Source organism: Orcinus orca, chromosome 15, assembly GCF_937001465.1.
Source record: "Orcinus orca chromosome 15, mOrcOrc1.1, whole genome shotgun sequence".
In the NCBI taxonomy this organism is placed as follows: Eukaryota; Metazoa; Chordata; class Mammalia; order Artiodactyla; family Delphinidae; genus Orcinus; species Orcinus orca.
In genome coordinates, this window is record NC_064573.1 from 17,574,471 (window position 1) to 17,599,118 (window position 24,648).

Sequence of the window (24,648 nt, forward strand, 5' to 3'; positions counted from 1 at the left end):
GCAGCTAGAGCTGCTTTCTGCAGTGCTCCTTTCTGTTTGTGACTCTATCATTTAGACCCATGCTCTTCCCTGCTCCTTTGCTCAAAAACAATACCCTCAAGGTCCCTCTGCCACAATCATTTCTTAAGAGCCACCGATAGTCTGTATCACCTGTAGATGTGTTTCACAGCTTCTGTCTCTAATGCCAGCAGGCACACCACCTCAGCTAACATACAAGAGCCCAATAAACATCCTGCTCTGTACTTCCTGCTCATCTCTAGTTTGCGCCCTTCCATTCCTTTTTAGAACAAGATGGAATATAATAGAAATAATCAAAGATGGTAAAGATTTTCACTAGCATCAGAGAACTGAATCCATAACCTAGAAAATTAAAAATTAACGTCTTTATAGGTTTGGAAGACAATTTACAAGCAACTTACAACTTTGTAGTGATTTATTAGACTGTGCTTCCGGTTCCCACTGAGGTGAAACCATATGAAAACAGCCATCTAAGCTCCGTACTGTGTAAATGGTGGCTATTTACTGAGGATGAGGCCCACGGCACCACATACATATTATCCCTTCTGTGGGATCCAGAGGAGAAACTTCTCAAACGTCACCCAGCTGGGCTTTGCCTAAGCAGACGTTTTTTAGCTAAAGAATGATATACCTCCCTGACTGGTCCATCTCAATGGGAAACATTGACAGGTATCAGATGAAAAACAGTGGGGCGGGGTGGGGTGGGGGGCGTGTGTGTGTGACCACATGTGCATGGGAAACACGTTACAGTTGTTTTTGTCCATAGAACTTCTAAGAAACTTTAACATGCTAACATGAATATAATTTCATTTGACCATCATAATCTTTTTTTTTGTAACATCTTTATTGGCATATAATTGCTTTACAATGGTGTGTTAGTTGCTGCTGTATAACAAAGTGTACCAGCTACATATACATATATCCCCATATCTCCTCCCTCTTGCATCTCCCTCCCACCCTCCCTATCCCACCCCTGTTCTATGCGGCTGCTTCCCACTAGCTATCTATGTTACACTTGGTAGTGTATATATGTCGATGCTACTCTCTTACTTCGTCCCAGCTTACCCTTACCCTTCTCTGTGTCCTCAAGTCCATTCTCTACATCTGCATCTTTATTCCTGTCTAGGGCAGGACAGGAATAAAGACCATCATAATCTTGTAAGACGTAGTTTTTGAGGAACAGACTTTGGGGAAAGCTGCTACAATGGATTCCTTCAATGTTTTGGATACTAAGAAACTTAGGACTGAATTTTCTATCCATGACTGTGGGGTGTGTGGGCATACATTTCTGAATGTGGACTCTAGGTGGTCTCATCTACTTTTTCTTTCATTTTCTCTTCACCATGATTTAGCTTTATTTTTAACTAACTGAATAATGTTTATTTTTGTAAACAACCTAAAATCAATTTTTGAATGAGGCAGAGCATTAATTTTAAAAAAGAGAGTCAGATTTAACTATTTACTTTGTTCTTAAATTCAGGTGTTTTAATCTTTGGTTCTGTTAGCTTGTACGTTTTCTTTCATAATGATTTAAAAACTATAATCAGCATAGTAGGTATTTATTAATTTTAAAAGTTAAGAAAACTAAGTTCAGGAAGATCATGTTATAAACTTTTACTAAAACAACATATAGAATTTTCTTAAGCATTTGTTAAGCTTATTTATTTCATGCTCCCTGACAAGCATTCAATGGAAACATAAAACGTGATTTCTTTCTTTAAAAAGACATTAAGGACTGAGGAGTAGCTGACTATGGCATGCAAAACTTTGCTTTGTAATTAAGCAATAAGTCAAAATAAAGTGGCAAACTACAAAAATATCACTTAAATATAGGCAATGTTAGAATAAAATGTGGCAGAAATATAACATGATGCCTTTATTTTCAGTTATTATACTTCACACCAAATAAAATACTTTTGAGTGGGCTTCTCTGGTGGCGCAGTGGTTAAGAATCCACCTGCCAATGTTCAAGCCCTGGTCCGGGAAGATCCCACATGCCGCAGAGCAACTAAACCCATGCCATACGCCACAACTACTGAGGCTACACTCTAGAGCCTGAAAGCCACAACTACTGAGCCCACGTGCCACAACTACTGAAGCCCACGCACCTAGAGCCCGTGCTCCACAACGAGAAGCCACTGCAATGAGAAGCCTGCACACCTCTACGAAGAGTAGCCCACGCTCACTGCAACTAGAGAAAGCCCGTGTGCAGCAACAAAGACCCAACACAGCCAAAAATAAATAAATAAAATAAATATTAAAATAAATAAAAATATTTTTGAGTTTCACCAGATGTACGTTGCTAAGCAAGGATAACAGACAGTCTAATACAATGGAGGCTTTGCATTTCTACAGATAATCATTAATACTGACTTTGTATTTATCATATATATCCATCACTCAATATACAAAAAAGGATGATTGCTACGTTAATGGTTAACTATTTTCTATTTTCCAACACGAGTCTGCTAAAAATTGGTCATTTTATTTATTTTTCTCATCAGAGAAATAAATCTAATAGTAATCTTTTTCTCTGTGTATGAGTCACTAAAAAGAATGAGTCCTAAACGGCATTCCTTTTCATCTATTCACATCTTTTAATCAGGCACTGATCTGCCACAGTACTCACCCCTGTCACTACTTTTGATTCTGCTACTATGACTCACAAGCTCTCTGGAATCTTTAAAATGAGTTAATCCTTAATTAATGCGGTAGACCTAACTAGCCGACTTGCCAGTCCCCAAGTTGACAATCATTTCATTAATGTTCACATAATTCTTGTCATTCCTTTTCATAGAGAAAACGAGGCATGAGTCAGGGTGAAGTTTGTTTGTTTTTAAAAGGTGATTTTTTACCAATCTTCTTTACTATGTTTGGTGTTTTTCAAATTATGTTCTGCTGGTAGATCTCAACACCTGAGGTGACAGCAAAACTACGGAGAAGCACTGACCCACACATTCTCTCTCTGCCAAATATCTCATACTGCAGTTCATAACCTACCAGAGAGAGGACTGCAGACTTAAGCAAACCAAAAAGGCTTCCCTATTCCCACGAGGAACTTGACCTCCGGCATCAATGCCTCATAAGTTTCGCCGTCAGAACTTTCACCCTTGCCATTTATATGAGGTGGATAATTTTTTAAAATTCAAGAAAATGCAATCCAACCTCATAAAAAGATTTAAAAGCTCTACTTCATGTTATCTCTTTTATTAGTAAAAACAAAGAACGTACAAAGCTAATATTAAATAATATTACAGGGTGTATTTTAAAAAGTAGATTATGGGATGTAATTTTCTGAAGGAAAAAATGACTGAATTCCAAAAATTCTAGCTTTTCAGTCCCACATGATGCGTTCTCTTCTAACATATATATTTACATCAATATCTTTTAAAGAATAGTTCTGTTCTTCATTCGTATAGTGCAATAATGATGAAAACTGACAAATGACATGCCTCATCCGCAAAAAAATGTTTGGCCCCAAACAAAAATGTTATACCTTCCATGTAAATGAAAATAAGCATCTGAAGAGTTAAGTCTAGCTTTACTGTAATGAACAACGGTCTGGAAATAGCCAAAATAATCAAGACTGAAAACAAACAAAAAAAATCAATATTACTAAGTCCAAGAAAGCACAGTTATTAGAGGTACTTAACTCACAAGAAAAGATGGTTCTCTGCTTTTTAAATATGGATTTAAATAAATCTAATTTTTCTTCTTTCAAGAAACTGCTAGTCCAACTCGTATGAAGAAAACTGGCCTAGAGTGGAAATGGCCCAATACAGTAAATCCTCATTAATTTTGATTCCCCTAATTAATTCTGAGTTGATAGTTACCTTCACAGGCTCTGTGAAAACAAATTAATGGTATAAACAAAGCAAATGTCTAGCTTATTTAAATGTAAAAGGGAAAAAGACCATTCTCAAGCACCACTTTGGTATTAATTTTAATTCAAACAATGAACAGAGTAATGATAAATAATTCTCAGCTACCTGTTAAATGAAAGCACTTAAAAGATTTGCTGAAACACAATTAACTTGGTTTCTCCTTATCTGTGCTCAAAACTATTGAAGAAGCACTTCTTAAAGAATATTAGATAACACCAAACTCTCTTTGATTTAGATGCAGCGTCCTCACAAATGAGTCGAATTAGCATAATTCTTTTATTATTAAATTATTAAATTCTAGACATCTTGGTTACTGAACACTTACTTCCCACACAATGACTGATTCTATAATTTGATTAATTCCATTCTACTTCGCTTTCTTCCATCTCAACCTGAAAAAGTTACCTAAACATGACTTCACATTGAGGATATTTTTATAAGACATTTAAATTGTGTAATTAGAATAATAATACAAGAAATAAAAAATGTGAACCTAATATCTTTAACTAAATTATCTGAAAAGTATTTATGTTCCAAACTTGTTCAATCACACACTTATTCATTTAAAAAACTCTGTAATATATTCTCACTATATGTGTATTTATACATTGTATATGTACTTTGTGCCAATATATCATGTACATTGTAAAACATGCACAGAATATATACTTTAAAAGGATGACTCAGTTTAAATAAACAAATTTAAGATAAAATGAAATATTTTCTTAAATGTCTTGCTAATGTTAATAACTTTATATTAGCATTAGCCAATACCTCAAAGCACTGTATCTTTAGAAAGTTTTCACTGTTAACAACAGTAGATGTAAACACATATTTTATATAATCATGAATTTTGTGGCTGCCTTCTTGCCAGATTGATCAAATGATCATTGTTTGAACCTCGTTACGTGGTTAATGAAAAGATATTTCATTTTCATTGGAAAGACTTCCATCACTATTTTCTCTGCCCATTTTGTGATGGTTAGGTTAAGACCTATACAGTATAATCTGCAACTCTCCGAAGCAAACATATTTTCATTGGAAGCACACCTGGTGAGGGCACTGAGGTCGCCCTCCTGGAGGTGGCAGGCCCACTCTTGGCCCAGGTGATATGTGCCCATCTGATGTATGAAGCAAGTGAGGCACCAATGTCCTTCCATCTAGTAAATGTTCATAAGCTCAATTTGTTAAGGTTTAAAAAAAAAGAAAGAAGAGCTTTAATATTTTATTCCCATGCCCCAGTTAACTGTCTCACAGATTCCACTTTAACACCCACTGCTATCAACTGACTTAAAGAGTGTAACATACATATACCATTAAAAAAATTTTTTTGTTGTTATGGAACAGAACTTGTACAGCATGGATTGAGCATCTGATCAACTTGGTCAGTACTTTACAGGTGAAAATTATTCAAAATCATGTTCCAAACACTGTATTAGTTCTTCCCTAGAAGGAAAATGCACCAATGTTATCAAAAGGTAATTAAAAGCAGGAGAAACAAAAAGCAACAGAATATTTAACCATATTTAATATTTACTTTGATTTGGTAAAAAAATTAATTGGGGCAGGGAAAGTGAGGAAGATACCAGATCAAAACAAATAAATACATTCCAAGACCAATTATTATTTTTCAAGCAATTCTGATCCTCAACCAAGTAAGCACTCACTGAATCTGCCAGTAAATAATCCTCACGGTACATTAGTGCTGAGCAGGGGAATGCCACAAGCTATCACAAGATCTGACAGAGTCAGAATGTACCACCTAGGTCATCCAGCCTGACCTTACACATTTTACAAGACTTCATTTTAAATCATTCCCAGAAACCTCTTATGTAACCTGTTCCTAAGCATTTGCCATGAATTACAGAAACTAGAGACAGCTAGTTTATCCCACACACTAGCTCTCTGGGGAGATGATTCTGCTTTCCAACAGTTCCCAGTGTAAATTATATATGTGTGTGTGTGTGTGTGTGTGTGTGTGTGTGTGTGTGTGTGTGTATAATTTTCGACTTTTGCCAATTTGTTTCCTAAACTAAATTATTCTTTTCTTCATATCATTCCAGGAGCAATCTCCTGCCCAAAACAATGTCTCTCTTTGAATATTCTCTAAACCTGTGAACACTAACTACTGTCTCTCCTTCTAGATACGCCCATCATTAGACAAGCTATAAATGGCCAGCTGCTTTCACTCATAAATCAATCCTACTATTCTTTTAATCATTATTGCTTGACTTCTCAGAACTCCTTCTCTGGAACATAAATATGCAGTTAAGATGCATCATTTATCACTTTAAAATATTCTACCTGAAGGGGAAAAAAGAGCCTACAAATGTTAATGCCGTGTCCACACTTTCACAAAACTAGATAAAAAAAAAATTTTTTTTTTTTCAGAAATCCATAGCTCATCCTTCTTTTAAAAAGAAGGGGGTGGGGTGGGGTAGACAGCTGTTTCTTTAATAGCTATTTTAGAAAATAAGACCATGTGGTCCAACCAAAACACTTACTAACCATCTATTAGGACAGTTATGTTCTACATAAAAATAAGACCTTTAGGGACCAGTTTTAATATCTTCGTCCATTCACTACATACAAAAGACAACAGTGAAGAAATAGCAGGCTAGTCAGGGCTCCACCTTTCTTCAACTGCTTCCTTCTTAATAAAGCAGCAACTAAATATGAAGAATTTAATGTAAGATTAAGAAGACATTACCTATCAAAGAAAATTTTATTTAATAAATGATGTTGAGATAATCCGTTACTTTAGGGAAGAACAGATGATTTTTATCCTTTCCTCACCCCACATGCATAAATAAATTTCAGATAGATTAAAGTATTTGATGTTTGTTTTAATCCAGCCATTGCTTTTTAATCAAATTTCACCAAATTTCTGGGGAGGCGGGTAAGATCCCAGGATTCAAAAATATGAAAGAAGCTAAATAGGAAAAAGATAAATTAGATTACATAGGAATGTAAATTATCTGTAGATTAAAAAATCAAAGTAAATAATAAACCAGAAGAAAATTTCAACAACAGTAATAGAAAGCACATAAGCTTAATATTTCAATTAAGTTAAGCACTCATACAGGCACTAATATCCCCAACAGAAACAAATGAGCAAAGGACAATCTATGTCTCAAATGAAAAAAAAAAACAAACTCACTAAAATCCTCATAGAAAAACTTCATTACCTCTAGTAATCAAAGAAATGCAAATTCGAACAATAAAATACTCTTTCCACCTATCAATTTAGCCAAAGACTGTAGAAATTATATAATACGAAACAACCAACGTTTATTGGGTTCTTACTCTGTGCTAGGTATTATTCTAAATACTTGGCAGTAATTCATCATAGTCTCACAACAACCCTTTGAAGTAAATACTATTATTATTTCCATCTTACAGATGTGGAAACTGAGTCATGGAAGTAAATAAAAACATCTTGTGTTGGCAAGGGACAATGAAATAGGCACTGAGGGTAGAAAATAATTAGGTAATCGATCTCAACAGACTTAAAAATGTTAATAACCTATTACCCCAAAATTCTGAGGTTCTAATCCAAAAAATATTCATGGAATCTACCCAAGGAAATAATCATAAATGAAAACAAGTTTTACAAAGATATTCAATATTATTTACAATAGTTCAAATTGGGACCAATCTACACATCCAAAGGAGGAGAACTGCTAAGTAAATATTGTATGCTCACATAATGTAATGTTATATAATTACTAAAAATTACTTTCACGAATAAGAATAACTTGAGAAAGTATTTGTTAAAATATTAAATGAAGATGCAATGTGCATAGATAACTATACAATATAATCACAAATGCATAGTAAGTGAATTTTACAAGGCTAGAGGAAAAAATATCAAAATGTTAACTGTGTTTCTCTTTTATGTAGAAGGATAACAGGTGACCTTTTACCTTCTTAGCTACCTCTGTTTTCAAAAAATTTTAACTGTGTATATGTTAAATTTATAAAATTGCAGTTAAATCTTACATCATATTCTTAAAAGCAAGTAATGTGTGACAAGTAAAAGGTGAAAGGGGGCTAAAACTAAGAAAATCCAAACCTAAATAATCAAAGATTGAAAAACTAAAACATAAATTACTGAAAAACTGAGCCATGCACAATTCTCTAAAGAAAAATTTGAAATACAGGTATTGAAAAGAACGGCTGTGTTTTGTTCTACAAACTGAAAGATACTAAATAAATTAGGCATTTAAAATTAAGTATGTATCAAAATCATATTTACTTATGTAAATCAGTAATAAAACATATATAGTCAAAGTTGGAGAAATGCAACTATTTTTAAATACACAATTACACCTAGTAGGAGGTGGTATGCTTGGTGGTCAAGTTCATGCCCTCAGGTTGGACTATTTAGGATCAAATTCCAGCTCTGCCACTTGCTAACTGTGTGACTTGAGCAAGTTACTTAACCTCTCTGAGCCTCACCTCTCTGTACAATGAGGTTAACAGCAATTACTAGGCCTCACAGAAGCCCTGGGTGAATTAAATGAAATATATGTAAAGAACTCAGCACAGTGACTAATACATCATGCATACAAAAGATGATGGTAGTTAGTATTCTCTTTACCATTATTAGTATTATGTCATTATATACCATAAATTCTACTTTTTATAATGTAGTTGTATCATTTTCTGAGGGAGTTGCCAACGTTTAGGTATTCACCAGGAAATACGGAGACATTCATAATTTTTCTATTAGGTTAGTTTCCCCTTTTCAATGTTTTCTTCTCATATTAATAGCTCTGCTTTAATTTAATCTGAATAGTTCCACCTACATGATCATTACCATCACTCACGTATTACCTTAAAATCACATTAATGAAGTTTTTAGCACTTTTAACAATTTGAGTCAATAAAAGCTCTCAATCCAACAACTCAGTGACCACCTTCCACTGTTCCCTGAATATTTCCTCACACATCTTTTTCCATTGAATTTACTTGATAATTTTTTACTTCATGCCTTTAAAACATCAAAGTGCTTTCTTTCATTTCAATTACATATTTATGGCTTTTAGAGACTGAGATAGTCATATCTGCAGACTCTGAAGACAGTCTAAGGTTTTTTAAGGAACTCAAAAGTCCTACCCTTTTACCCTCTCCCCACAGCAGTCAGCTGTCCCCAGGTATTGTCCACCCCACACCCAAACCTTGGCTGCACACGTTCAGGGACTAACATCTTCCATCACAAAGGGCCTCACTTCTCAGCATGCACTGAATTACGACTCCCAGTGGCTGCTGGTCCCACACTTCTACTTCTAGCTCCTACTTTGAACTTGAATGGCCCCATCCATCTGACCTAGTAACTCTCAATCTGCCTGCTTGGCTTCAACCTATTTATTCCGCTCATACCAGTATCCTTACAAGAAATAAACACTGAATTTACAATACCTCTGACATAACTATGGAATATCTTTTTTTTCCTTTCTCATGAAAACAAACGGGTTGATACTGTCCCCATTTTTCTAACCGGAGATTTTCTAACTGAAAGAGTCTGTGTATCTTTCCTAGAGATAAATTACTAGAATATATATTCTAAAAATACCTCTTTGTTTACAAAGGATGCTGGCTTGCTTTTTAAGTCTATATCAAAGAACACAAGGGAAACCTAACCCCCACTATTATACACCCGGCTCTTGAAGGCACCTGGAAAATGTTCAGCACTCATATATTGCATCTAATTGAACAGTCACCTTAAAAAGTCATTCATTTTTTTCTAACAATTTCTGCCATCTTAAAATAAATTTCAACTCATTTTAAAATTCCTTTATGATTAAGTTACTGAAGAAAAATTGTCTTTGCTCTGTGCCATACTAACTCTCTTCAACCACTGAGTCAATTTAATCAATCACTTCATTTACAATGCTTAGCACCAAATCATTTCTATTACTAAAAATAAATTTCATACCCAATGTAATCTTCTTTGCTACCAAGAATATGACTAAAGATCTACAGAAACCTCTCCAAACAGAGGAATATTTAAGTTTCTGCGGAGTGGGGGAGGGATAAATTAGGGGTTTGGGATTAACGTATACACACTATTATATATATAAACAACAAGGACCTACTCTATAACACAGGGAGCTATACTCAATATCTTGTAATAACCTATAATGGAAAAGAATCTGAAAAGAATATATACATACATATATATGTATATATGTGTGTTTGTATATATATATATATATATATATATACACACATATATATATATTTAAAAAAACTGGGGACTTCCCTGGTGGTGCAGTGGTTAAGAATCCGCCTGCCAAAGCAGAAGACACAGGCTCGAGCCCTGGTCGGGGAAGATCGCACATGTCGCGGAGCAACTTAGCCCATGCGCCGCAACTACTGAGCCTGCACTCTACAGCCCGTGAGCCACAACTACTGAAGCCCACGCACCTAGAGCCCGCACTCCGCAACAAGAGAAGCCACCGCAATGAGAAGCCTGCGCACTGCAATGAAGAGTAGCCCCTGCTCACCTCAACTAGAGAAAGCCCACACGCAGCAACAAAGACCCAATGCAGCCAAACAAATAAATAAATAAATTTATTTTAAAAAAAAACGGAGTCACTTTGCTATACACCTAAAACTAATACAACATTGTAAATCAACTATACTTCAATAAACCAACCTAAGGCAAAAAAAAAGGTAATAAATAAATGAATTTCTAAAATGTTTGACACAATATTAGCACAGCCAGAATAGGGAGGCAATCTGTCTCATTACTGTTGAAGGGATCCTCACTGACAGTCTCTTGGTATATTATTGATTCTCTTAGCTTCCTACACGAGAGACAGGGTGTACTATGATATTTGAATATTTAGACACTATCCATAATAGGAAAAATTTATTTTTTATCTTGAATAAAATATGACAGTAGTAAAAATTTGGAAAACATGCAGCAATCAGAATGGATAACCAATACAGCCTTGGTATATTAAAGCATTTGTGCTTTCAAAATGAGAATGAGTGCTATACGCTTATACATACTCTTCATACAGCTACTTATAAGTCTAGAAAGTTACCTACATTTGAAAGATTATAAACAGGATGATGAAGAATTATGAAGTTAAATAGGTGGTACAAACCTATTCCTAAGCTTCTGAAGGACAATTTGGTAATATGTATTCAAAAGACTTTAAAAATTAATATGCCCTTTTATAAAGCAATTTCACATTTAAGAATTTACCCTAAGAATCATTCCAGATGTGCAAAATTATTTAGTTATCTTAATTCTCAACCCCCACTGTTGATAAGAGAAAAAAAAATTAGAAAGTAAAATTCTGACATTTCTGAATAAAATTAAATGACAGACTATCATTAAAAATGTTGGAATACACTTAGACCATCTTTAGAAAATATCTGTATTTTTCCATAACAATGTGTTAGGTAATTTTTTAAAATAAAAATTAATTTCAAAAAGATGATGCTGAATATATAAAACATATGAAAGTAGTCTCAAAATCTAAGAGAATTAAGTGTTATGGGAAAAAAGAATATTACAGAACATTATGTACACTGTGATATATTTCAGAAAAAGATTACTTCTGCTTTCTGCTTTTGTTTCCTTTACATCACCAAAGTTTACTCTGGCTTCAGAGACTATGCCACAATTCTAGACATTGCTTTTTAAATGTAACATCCAGTTAAAATGGTAACACAAGTCCAAATTCAAAAAGGTAAGATAAGAGCTAATTCAGGCAGAAGCTTAGGTACTTTTTCAGAAAGAAAGGACAATATATTAAAAAGAAAACCTAATTTGTTAATTGTTCTTACCGGCAGCGAACATTACGCACTAACAAACATATAGTCACATATACCATATATATTATCATACCTGCCGCAAGAGCTAGGGATTTAACATTGTCAGATGAAGGAACAAACAGGTTAGGTGCCTGATATTCCCATTTTCACAAACCCATGCTGCCCCCTTCTGGAAAATTTTGGAGGCATGTGACAATACAAGTTTAATAAGATATAATGAAAAGTAATCATTTTTAACTAATCTATTAGAGAACTTAGGGTATATGTTCACACTGAGAAACATATATATTATATATGCTTCAAAATTTATTTTGAAACATTTTCGAAAAATTCTGTTCTGAATAAAATTCTAGCAGCAGCAAAAAGCTGTGATAATCTAATCATCCATGCCAATGGGAGAGGGAAGTAATATTATATATTTACTAAAAGTAAATAAAACACAACACTTTAAAAAGTCACATTTTTTGTTCCCTTCAGTACTCATTCCCGTCACTCTCAAAAGCAAACAGAATCTGAATTTGGTATTTATCTTTCCAATTCAATTTTAATAATTTTACTACCAGCAGCCTTAAAAATATCTGCCCTCCCTTTCAGCTGCTCTCTTCCTCAGACTCTGCAGGCATTGGGCACACTCTTTTGGCCTCCCCTAGCCTAGAGTTCAGATTTTGGAAATTCACCCAAGCCTACCTCTGACAGCTATTCAAATCTGGAAATCATTCTATCGCTAACCTCTCAGTGTTGCTTAAATGTCTCAGTTATTAGAATAAGATTAAACTAAAATGCTATAGTTCTGAAGTATTAAAACATAGTATAGGGATTTCCCTGGTGACACAGTGGTTAAGACTCTGCACTCCCAATGCAGGAGGCCTGGGTTCAATCCCTGGTCAGGGAACTAGATCCCACACGCATGTCACAACTAAGAGTTTGCATGCCAACTAAGGAGCCCGTGAGCCGCAACTAAGGAGGCTGAGAGCCACAAGTAAGGAGCCCACCTGCCGCAACTAAGCCCAGCGCAACCAAACAAATAAATAAATATTTTAAAAAACAGTATAAGATATAGAGAACAAACTAGTGGTTACCGGTGGGCAGGGGGACGGAGAGGCAATATAGGAGTGAGGGAGTGGAAGGTACAAACTATCGAGTGTTAAGATAGGCTTAAGCATATATTGTACAACAAGGGGAATATAGCCAATATTTTGTAGTGACGGTAAATGGAAAGTAACCTTTAAAAACTGTATAAAAATTTTAAAATTTTTAAAAAACAGTATAGAAAGTCTCTGTAGGATTATAAAATATTGCACTCAGGATGAAGGGAATGGCATAGCTGGAGAACAAGAGGGAAAAAGAGACTTGCTTTTTATTGATAACCTTTAATACCGTTTGCATTTTATATACCTATTTATAAAATATTTTAAGACATTACAGTAAATAATATTCCAAGTGCAGATGAAAACTGAAAACAGTAAGGCACTTAAAATTTTAACAAGCCTGTTTTTAAAAAGAATTTTCTAAAAAGTCTTCTATATGAGTATTTGAAGTGGCAGTCTTATTTAATAATAATATGAAGGTTCCATTTTAAATTTGAATCCTATTAAAACTGCCTAAGAACTGTCACATCTGAATAGCAATATATAAGATCAAAACCACTCATTTAAAAGCAATAAGCACAACTTGGAATGACAAACAAAAATGGCACAGAACTTTCTTTTATATTTATATTTATAGTATATATTTTGTATTGTTATATAATATTCAAATACTATTTTAGTAGATAGTTTCACTTCTGTTTCCTTTCATATATATTTCATATATATATATATATATATATATAGTACACATACCTTTCATACCTATATACATTATATGTATATATTTCTTTCATATGTATGGATAGTACATTTTGTTTTCTTAAGAAACCGAACCACAAAAAAAAAAAAAAAGCCACCTCAAACTTAATTTTTTCCTCTACATTCCATAATCTTAAGGAGAAAGAAACAGAGCCAGCACATAGCCTAATAACAGAGACCTCAAAACTGCAAGTTCTACCACCCCTCATGAAGTCAATATACAGTTAGTCAAATCTCACAGAAATTTTTGAGAGTTTACCAAAGCTCTTTGTTTCTCTGAGTACCTATGATATGCCCCTGCCCTTATCCACCAAAGCATTTGGTTAGGATCTCTCCTTTACCATTTATAGTCAGCCTTGTAACAGGCTTACTTAAATACTTGCCTGACTCTCCTCCTAAAATATAAGTTTATATTTCTCGGAACACTGAAATGCATTACTTGGCAGATAGTAATACTGCCAAAAAAAACTCGTAGAATTTTTGTCAATAACTCTTTGGCACTATACAATCCTGAATTACTTCAATATTTCCTATCTCAAAGGATATTTTCAGGAAACTTTTAAATTTTCTTACTGTATTTTAATTCTTTAAAATGATCTGTATCATATGAAAGTTAAATCTCAGTTAACTAGACTATTCAGGGAATCAAACTCAATTTCAAAGCACTTTGACTAAATGGAGCTTTACTATTTGGGAAAAAATAAATAAATAAAATTCCTCTAAAAAATGAAAAACAAAAACCTTCAATGTACAATAAACATAAAATCTATTCAATGCAGGTACTCTACATAACACTATAGGAAATGTTTATCATCTATGAACATGTCAAAATTTTTAAATAATTAAAACTCCCATTAATAAAAGAATAGAGAAATAGTTTATTAAAAATAAAGTGTATAGAACCACTGAGTCTGGCACTAAAGTAATACTAATCTATAGCAAGAATTTGGAAAGATTTCAGGTAAAAAAATGCTAAAAGAGCACAAAAATGAAGGAGTGGGGAAAGAAAGGATGACAAAGAAACACCTAGACAGTAGACAAGTAAGATGTACATGTGTGTGGAGTTGTGAAAGGGGCATATAGTCTGTCCTCAAAGCTCATCTCCAGCCGCAGCATCCTTTCTACCCAGCAGGCAGGATTTCATTTTTCATTCACTGTCTACCAAAGCCAGGAGACAATGATTTTGCTCAGTTTTAACAACTTCCTATATTTTGGTAAACATGAAATGACCACAAATTAAGAAAGAAAAATTCATCATAATTGTACATTCTTAATTACAATTTAAGTCATTTTTAAAATGCAACCAACATTTCTCTGTTTTAGAACATCTTTTCCTGGGGTAAAAAAAAAATTGCAAGAAATCAAAACTCAACTTCTTTCCCAATCTACCCAAGATAAAAACCAAAATCCTAGCCTAATCAAAAAAGCAGATGACAAACTTTTCAGTATTTATCTTTAATCATTACAGTTGGTAAATATTTATAATCTTCCAACTACCAGATCATTTTAAAGTAAAAGTTTTTTTTGCTAAAAGAAAATGACACTGGATCAATTTATGAGGACAATTCTAGTATTAAAATCAGCATATGATGTTAACTCTAATCTCAGCAAAATAGTCATCTGCTAAACATTTAGCAAATATCAAATTCTTAGCTTTTTATTAATCAGTTAGGCTCTTTGATTTTCAAACATATTAGCTGCTGGACCTAAAACTACCAGCTAAATGAACAGCTTAATAACTAGGCAGGCATTATTTACTGTCAAATTATCACAAAGCTAAAAGCAAATTTGTCTTAATCAGTACTTTTGAAAGTTAATTAAAAACAAGAAAATTCTACTGTTAAGCCTATAATGAGTAAATTATTTTCCAAGTACCAGGCTTCCTTGTCTGTGTCTCTCTTCTTTGTATTTCCCAGGCAACTAGCACCTCTGGTGAGCACCTAGTCTAGCAAGGAGACCATTCTCTATTTAGTTGCATGTATGTCTATTAGGTAGCTTTTACTCACTACAGATTATTTCTAAATGCAGTTGATCAAAAAAAATTTATTATATTAAATACCCACTTGAATTTTTTTAAAAAGAAACCAGAAAATGTTCTCATATAAATATGTAAGCTAAAAAATATATTAATGTAGTTCAAAAAGAAAACATGACCTTATGGAAACCACTCAAAAAAACTTTCCTTTTAATACCTGTAATTAAAAAAATACACACACACACACACACACACACTCTAGTTAATTTTCAGTGTTTTATTCTTATGGAAACAAAAACCAGCCAAATTAGAAATGGTTGCACTAAACTGAAATAAAATAATCTAAATTATCAATGTCAGCATCAAAAAATTAGATATTTCCCCAAATTTGCAGTCAGAGATCAAAATACTCATGTTTTAGTATGGGGCATTAAGTACTGTTAAATAAAATTTAGGGCAGGGGTTCTAACAGTGCTATAACTTAGTATAATGACAATGATATGTATTTCACTAAAATAGACATACAATTGGTTATTTAAATAAATACACAATAATTTTTCTCAGTGATGAAGATTAAAAGAAATGAACAACCAACTGGGAAGCAAGAAAAAGGCAAAAAAATTTAAAAAAAAAGGAAGAGGATAATTAAGTATCTGAATTTTCAAATCTGGCAGGGGAAAAAAAGAGAGAGAGAGACACTGGTACTAGAACCTCCTATAACATCACCAGTATCAAGTCAAATGAAATCTAGCACTGGCAGAACATGGCAGGTAACACACATTACCAGGAAGATTAAGTAAGTAGGAAGGCCAAGGAAGATTTTCTGAGCTTTGAAACGAGACTCCTTGTGAATACTGGATCAGATACAGAAGTCAAATGCTTTTCATTTCAGTAAAACCATAACTGGTGATGCTGTAGGGATTATGATAAGCACGAAATATGTGTGCAAGAAGACGGTGTCTGTGTGTGTATGTGTGCACACACACGTGTGAATGTGTGGGCACAGTGATGATGCCGACAGAAGGGGCTAATCACATGAACAAGTTCATGATTAACAAACAGTGATATAAATTATGGGTCTGTTATTCATCCATCCTAAGTTCTCCTAAAATCTCCTATTTCTAAAATTATTAGGCTGTTTATATCTGACATTATGGCCTACCCTACACGCACATCACTAAGAAAGCAATCTGCTTTCACAAAGGTACGTACAAAATTTTCCAAAATCATTTTCAGTGCCTGTTATACTTTATCTTGTCACAATAATTGTTTACTTAAACGAACTCTAGGGAATTTCCTGGCAGTCCAGTGGTTAGGACTCAGTGCTTTCACTGCCGGGGCCCAGGTTTGACCCTTGGTCAGGAAACTAAGATCCCACAAGCTGCACGGCGCAGCCACAAAAAAATATCAAAATAAACGAACTCTATTTATAAGTAATGAAAAGTATTTTGCTTCAAACTACCAAAGTATACGTTTACTATCTTTTTGCTCAGATGAAGCTGAAAATAATGAGATTAGAGAATGACTTTGGGGATACTTAAACTACTTTAGAACAAAAAATTGAAACTTCAGTAAACATATTCTAAATTACTACTACATTTCGGGACAAGCTATGTAGGAGCTAATAACAGGAAAAAACACTATGTGCATCTTCTACGTCTATGTGCCCAATGGTAATAATTGTAACTTTGTCTAAACATCACATTACCACTGTTTAGTTTTTAAATTAAAAGTATTTTTTAATTCTCCTGTCACATTTTAAGTTACTCTGGATTTCATTTATATTAAGCCTGATAGCAACACAACTTGACTCTACCACAGTGAAATAATCTTTCATGATCAACTTACACTGCAGTTTTCAGGTGGAACCAGAAGCTGAGTAATCTCGCCACCATGGACACAGAAGATGTGTTTCATTTCTCCAGAAAAAATGTCCCAAATTATGACCGAAAAATCCACGCCTCCAGATATCAGATATCTTTGATCATAACGAGCTGAGACCTGATGCGGATACAACAAACATGTGACTTTGTTCCGATGACCACGGAGTGTCCTGTGAGGTGGCCAACCTGTGAACGAGGTTTTGGATTTAGCTATACATTTTATCATTGAAAACGCTTCTAGTTTTCTAGAACTGCTCTGTAGTTCTAGAAGTACAGTAGCTACATACCACATGAGACTACTGAACTCTTGCAGTGTGGCTAGAGTGGATTCATATGTGCTACGAATGTAAAATATACATGAGATTTCAAAGACCTAGCACCGAAAAAATGTAAAATATCTCATTAGTAATTTTTATATTGATTACAAGTTGAAATGGAAAGAGTTTTGCTGTACTAGGTTAAAGAAAATATATTATTAAAATTAATTTCTCCTGCTTCATTTTTACTTTTCTTAATGTGCCTATTAGAAAATCACCTATATTGTTACATATATAGTTCTACTGGACAGCATTGTTCTAAAAGATTACCAGTATTACTGATAATATGATAATTACTACTACACTATATAGGTACCCAATAATAAATGGAATTATTAACACATATCAAAGAGATAAAATTAGATACCTCTTTATTTACAGTCATTACATGGTGTTTATTCCAATAATAGACACTAAGTACAGTTGATCCTTGAACAACAGAGGTTTGAACTGCACAGGTCCACTTATATGCAGATTTTTTTCAATAAGTATTTACTATAGTACTACACAGGGGCAGCTGATTGAATCCAAGGATACAGAGGGCCAACTGTAAAGTAACATGCAGATTTTCAACTGTGCAGAGGGTCAGTGCCCCTAACCCCCTGAGTTGTTCAAGGGTCAACTGGAGTGTATTTTATTAACTGCACATTAAATTCTCCCAACTACATTGCACACTAACAACTACACGGATTCATTGTATTTGTTAAAAACAAAGAGTGTAGACATTGTCAAGTTCATGGTTACAGAGTTCTCAAAACACTTTAGACACTAGGAGATCTTCAGGATACCTCTGCGGAGCATGTGCTCCCCTTGCAGCAGTTGCACTATGGCTGTCTGCGTGGCAGGTACAATAACGATGCTTCCATCTTCACGGCCACAAACGAGTCGCCCGTGGGCTGGTATGTACACACTTGCGGTCACCTTCAGAGGTTCATTACTATTGGGAATGACACTCAGCTGATCTATAATTCCGGCAGGACAAGGATTCAGTTTATCAAATGCCTCTTGCAAACTAACAGAAGTTGTCATTTCCAGCTCTGTGGAGGTTTTGTTTGGTACAAAAGAAAAACATTTAAGTATTTTAGAAAAAACATTAAACATATAAAAATAAATGTGCTTACAGATGATTCAGTAATATACCAAAGAATAACTGTCATCAACTCTAATTCTAAGAAGAAAATGACATATGTACATTATGAATTTGCTACATAGTGGCCGGTATTTAGGTTGTTAAATTTAAAAAATTGAGAAATTACTGCAAGTGATTTACTAGTACTTCCTGTACCTTCCTGTTTATCAGGTGTGTCTGATATGTTCCAAATATTCAATCTTCCAGAAGAATCACCCTGAATCAATAGTTTGTGGAAGTATTCCTTACATCCATAGAAGAACCGAGTAACAGGAGGACAAATTAGCAACTGTAAAAAAAAAAAAATTTGTTCAAATACCCTTAGCTATCTTTTTAAACAAAATATTCCACACATTAACATTTTTTCAGATTAGGGTGTTAAGTACTTTGCCTCGGTACCAAAGTAAAAAAAAAAAAGTGCATCTATAGAATGAGTATTCAATAATATTTTAATTAATTTTGTAGCACTGAAACACATATCAACTAATAACCAAAACCAGTACATAGAACACAAATGAAAACTAAATTTATAGTCTTTCTCTAGAATTAATATTTTTATTCTTTTTCTCCGCTTTATAAAAACCACAATGCAATTATTTGTCTGCTATTAAGCAATTAATACAAAGATATAACCCTCGTTACCAAAAAGAAAATTCTCCACTTAAAAGGTCAAAAGGAGAGAACAGGCTAATCTGAGCTTTCTGCCCATCCCTGATTAGTCTCCAAGAGTAGATGCAAAACTAAACTACCAAGCTTGTACAACTAGAGGACTCTTTTTTTTTTTTAATGAGAATATTTTTCAACTAATGGCATGAAACTTGATGACATTTACATAATCCACTTGAACCTAGCCTGATATGTTTGCTATAAACTACTAGGAACAAAAACCATTCATTAGGGTGTTGTGCATACTTTCATTTTTAAAACAAATTATTTTTCTGCTTAAGATCCTGTGTCTTCAGTGAGACCACTTATTTGAAAATACTAAATAGTGGTGGACTCCTAAATTTAAAGCTTAGATTATTAATATACTAAAACTGGAGCATTAAAGCATAGAAGCTCATCCTAAAAAGCAGTAAAAAATAGACTTCAGGGGGCTTCCCTGGTGGCGCAGTGGTTGAGAGTCCACCTGCCAATGCAGGGGACACGGGTTCGTGCCCCGATCCGGGAAGATCCCACATGCCGTGAAGCGGCTGCGCCTGTGAACCATGGCCGTTGGGCCTGCGTGTCCGGAGCCTGTGCTCCGCAACGGGAGAGGCCAAAACAGTGAGAGGCCCGTGTACCGCAAAAAAAAAAAAAAAAAATAGACTTCAGTGTTTAAACATATTGTTAACAAATAATCCGTATTCGGTATCAGTTGTTTCCTAAAAAGCATTATCCTATAGAAATTATATGCATTAAGCATAGTTAATTACTTGATTTAACTTAAAGCCTGAAAATTACTAAAAGTTTTAATTGATAAACAACATGCTTAACTAGGAAAAGTTGCTACAACAGCTGTAATAACCAGTATTTCATATTTCGATGTGTATCTAACACCACACAGTACATATATTTTAATTTAAAATGTATTGGGGAGCTGATACATAAAGAAACATGGCATGTATTTGTTTTGTTTCATGGTTTGTTTTTTTTTTTTTTTGGCTGGGCCAAGCAGCTTGCAAGATCTGAGTTCCCTGACCAGGGACTGAACCCAGGCCCCAGCAGTGAAAGTGCTGAGTCCAAACCACTGGACCACCAGGGAAATCCCATCATGTATGTTTTTTACATAAGTCATTATCTCTTGATTTAAATAGAAGTGACTATCTCGTTTGGAGAGCAGTAAGTAGGAGTTTAAGTTAAGAGACTAAAGGACAGGTCATAGAGGATCTTAATTGTACATGGATATATAAATTCTATATATTCAAAATATTCACGTAAAAATTAATTCCCTTCCCCTCGCCATCTCTCCACACAAAGATGGAACAAAATGTTCAGAATGAAAAAGCTGTGGAAACCTACAACTTGAGTAAAGGAAACTTTATTTCCAAAACCAAAGCTTCTTTCTTAATGCTCAAAGAATAGAGAGTTGAAAACCCAGTACTAAGTGCATTTCAAATTTAAATTGATATTAAGTAGGTTCTTAGAAGTCATAATAAATTTGGTTTTTATAGGGAAAAAATGTCTTTTTTCTTTATTTCTAATGCCTAATGATTTAAATCACTACATGGTTTTGGGGAGATACTGCAATACCTTGTTCAAATAATAATCAGTCAGCATTATTACATAATTATCTTTGTGCTTCTAAAATTACATCTCTCACTATGTTTATAACTGCATGAGTATAAAATCAATTTATACCATCAATATGAATTTTACCAAAAAGTCATTGCCACTTTGTAATCAGTATAAGACCATTTTTATTCCTGGAGAAAAGTGACTGTTACATTATAGGCGTATTATAAGCAAATCTGAAAACTGTGCTTATAATAACTGACCATGTCAAAATGTTTTAGAGTATCTAACACACAGCCTTGAATTGTACTGAATCTTTCAAATGCTTAGCTACCAAAGACACCAATAAATATAGTTGTAAAAATTTTTCAACATAACTACCAATTATAAATGATACCTGAAGAATTTTACCTCTTTATCTGTTCGATCCAAGAGGCTATGTTGTACCGGAGGAACTAAATTTTCAACTGCTTTCCCCACATCACTGCGGAATGAATCACTAGCTGGAAGGCAACTGAAAATGAGAAAACTACAACATTCAGTAAAAATACTGACATTAACTATTTTATCATACCATATGATGACTTTTTTTGACAATGGACAAAATATGGATGTTTTATAGTTAATTTAGTATCGGCGTGAAATTAAATAATTAATGTTACTAACATACCCTACTTCAAATAAAAACTCCACCTAATTTTTTGTGCTTAGAAGTTAAACCTCAATTACAAATCTAACTTAAGTTCTCAAGTTTTTTACCTAAATTAAATATTTATACTTTCTACATTTTCATACTTTCAGGTTATACCCCAAATTTGGAAACTTTTGCTTTCAATTAAAGTCCTAACATTATTTATTGAATACCTGGCAGGTAGTTTGTAAATATAACTTTGCCCATTTTCAGTCCAAATGATGACTTTATCTGCCGAGACAAAGTCACCTCCAGTCCACGTCTGTCCATTTTCACTCGGACCTGAGCACAACAGGGAGTAGTCCCCAGCATCAAATACCTACGAGGAATAAGAGATTCGCAATCGTTTTAAAAGCCATAAAACAAAATAAGACAATTTAACCATGTAAAAACTGAAAACCTCTTTTTGGCAGTAACTGAGAAAGTCATGCTGGTGGGTTGCAATACCATCTACATGTTGTTTTCGTATGCATTTCCCTGACGATTAATGAAACTGAACACCTTTCTATACATTTACTGGTCACCTGGCTTTCCTCTCTTGTGAAATGTTTTTGTTCGTTTTCCTATTGGGTTGTCGGTGTTTTTCTTCTTGACCTGTAGAAGTTGTTTTTTATCAATAATAGACGAGTCCCTCATCATAGTGTACACCATAGCTATCTTCTCTCACTCTTTGGTTGTCCTTTTTTTTTTTTTAATACATCTTTACTGGAGTATAATTGCTTCACAATACCATGTTAGTTTCTGTTGCACAACAAAGTGAATCAGCCATATACATACACATGTCCCCATATCCCCTCTCTCTTAAGCCTCCCTCCCTGTGCTATGCTGCTGCTTCCCACCAGCCAACTATTTTACATTCCGTAGTGTATATACGTCGATGCTATTCTCACTTCGCCCCAGCTTCACCCTCCCACCCCATGTCATCAAGTCCATTCTCTATGTCTACCTCTTTATTCCTGCCCTGCAACTAGGTTCATCAGTACCACTTTTTTTTTTTTTTTAGATTCCATATATATGCATTAGCATATGGTATTTGTTTCTCTCTTTCTGACTTACTTCACTCTATATGACAGACTCTAGGTCCATCCACCTCACTACAAATAACTCAATTTCATTTCTTTTTATGGCTGAGTAATATTCCATTGTATATATGTGCCACATCTTCTTTATCCATTCATCTGATGATGGACACTTAGGTTGCTTCCATCTCCTGGCTATTGTAAATAGAGCTGCAATGAACATTGTGGTACATGACTCTTTTTGAATTATGGTTTGCTCAGGGTATATGCCCAGCAGTGGGATTGCTGGGTCATATGGTAGTTCTATTTTTAGTTTTATTAAGGAACCTCCATACTGTTTTCCACAGTGGTTGTATCAATTTATATTCCCACCAACAGTGTAGGAGGGTTCCGTTTTCAACACACCCTTTCCAGTATTTATTGTTTCTAGCTTTTTTGATAATGGCCATTCTGATCAGTGTGAGGTGATACCTCATTGTAGTTTTTCTAATAATTTTTTTAATAATTTTTCTAATAATATTTTTCTAATAATTTTTCTAATAATTAGTGATGTTGAGCATCTTTTCATGTGCCTCTTGGCCATCTGTATGCCTTCCTTGTGAAATGTCTATTTAGGTCTTCTGCCCATTTTTTAACTGGATTGTTTGTTTTTTTGATATTGAGCTCCATGAGCTGTTTGTATATTTTGGAGATTAATCCTTTGTCTGTTGTTTCATTTGCAAATATTTTATCCCATTCTAAGGGTTGTCTCTTTGTCTTGTTAATGGCTTCTTTTGCTGTGCAAAAGCTTTTAAGTTTAATTAAGTCCCATTTTTTAATATTTGTTTTTATTTCCGTTACTCTAGCAGGTGGGTCAAAAAAGATTTTGCTGTGGTTTATGTCAAAGAGTGTTTTTCCTATGTTTTCCTCTAAGAGTTTTATAGTATCTGGTCTTACATTTAAGTCTTTAATCCATTTGGAGTTTATTTTTGTGTATGGTGTTAGGTAGTGTTCTAATTTCATTCTTTTACATGTAGTTGTCCAGTTTTCCTAGCACCACTTATTGAAGCACTGTCTTTTCTCCATTGTATGTTCTTGCCTCCTTTGTCGTAAATTAGGTGCCCATATGTGCGTGGGTTTATCTCTGGGCATTCTATCCTGTACCATTCATCCAGTCTTTTCACTCTTGTGTGTGCACTTAAAAGAAGGCTGATCTCACATGATTATAAAATGGTGACAATGGGCACACAAGAAACTGGTATTAGCTACTGCCTCTGGGGAGGGGAAGGGAAGTGCCCTGGGGGAAAAGGGTGTATATGTTTCACTGTATCCTCTTGCACTTTGTTTTATTTCTATTTGGATGTGTTTTAAGTTTTAAGACAAAGGAAGGATCCCATATGGCCTACTACAACTAAGCAGCTGCTAGCTTTTCTTCTCTAATCTTATTCCCAAACAACAATCATATGGTAAGGCTGTCCGCTCTGAGACAGGATAGCGCAGTAGTAATGAGAGCAGCTGCTGCAGTCAGGCTGCCTGAGTTGTATAACCTTAGTCACTTGTATAACCACCACCACTTGTATAACCTTAGCCAAGTTACTTATCCCCTCTACGCCTCAGTTGCCTCATCTGCGAAATGGGCAAAGCCACAATCCCTGCCGTGGCAGGCGGCCTCCAAAACGGCCCCACCGATCCCTGACTCCTGGTAGTATTAGGATCCTCAGGTAATCCTCTCCCTTGAGTACAGGTGGCATTTTGTGACGGTTTCTAGAGAACTGAATGTGGCAGAGGTAATGGGATCTCAGCTCTAAGATTAGGTGGGTCTTGGCTACACCTTCTCTTGCTCACTTTTTTTTTTTTTTTGGCCACGTTGTGCAGCATGTGTGGCATCTTAGTTC

At 34.5% G+C, this 24,648-nt stretch overlaps 1 protein-coding gene across 9 annotated transcripts in view; it reads right to left on the reverse strand.

Annotated features, from left to right (window-relative positions):
- Positions 1 to 24,648, reverse strand: part of WDR7 (WD repeat domain 7) — a 389,035-nt gene that overhangs the window by 324,350 nt on the left and 40,037 nt on the right. For all 9 annotated transcript variants that reach the window (XM_049698641.1, XM_049698642.1, XM_033421490.2 and 6 more), the window contains 5 exons: positions 21,929 to 22,074; positions 21,476 to 21,578; positions 19,007 to 19,139; positions 18,510 to 18,758; positions 17,370 to 17,590 (listed from right to left, as the gene is read on the reverse strand). In XM_049698641.1, the coding sequence (XP_049554598.1) occupies positions 17,370 to 17,590; positions 18,510 to 18,758; positions 19,007 to 19,139; positions 21,476 to 21,578; positions 21,929 to 22,074 (852 nt within the window). The remainder of the gene's footprint in view (positions 1 to 17,369; positions 17,591 to 18,509; positions 18,759 to 19,006; positions 19,140 to 21,475; positions 21,579 to 21,928; positions 22,075 to 24,648) is intronic.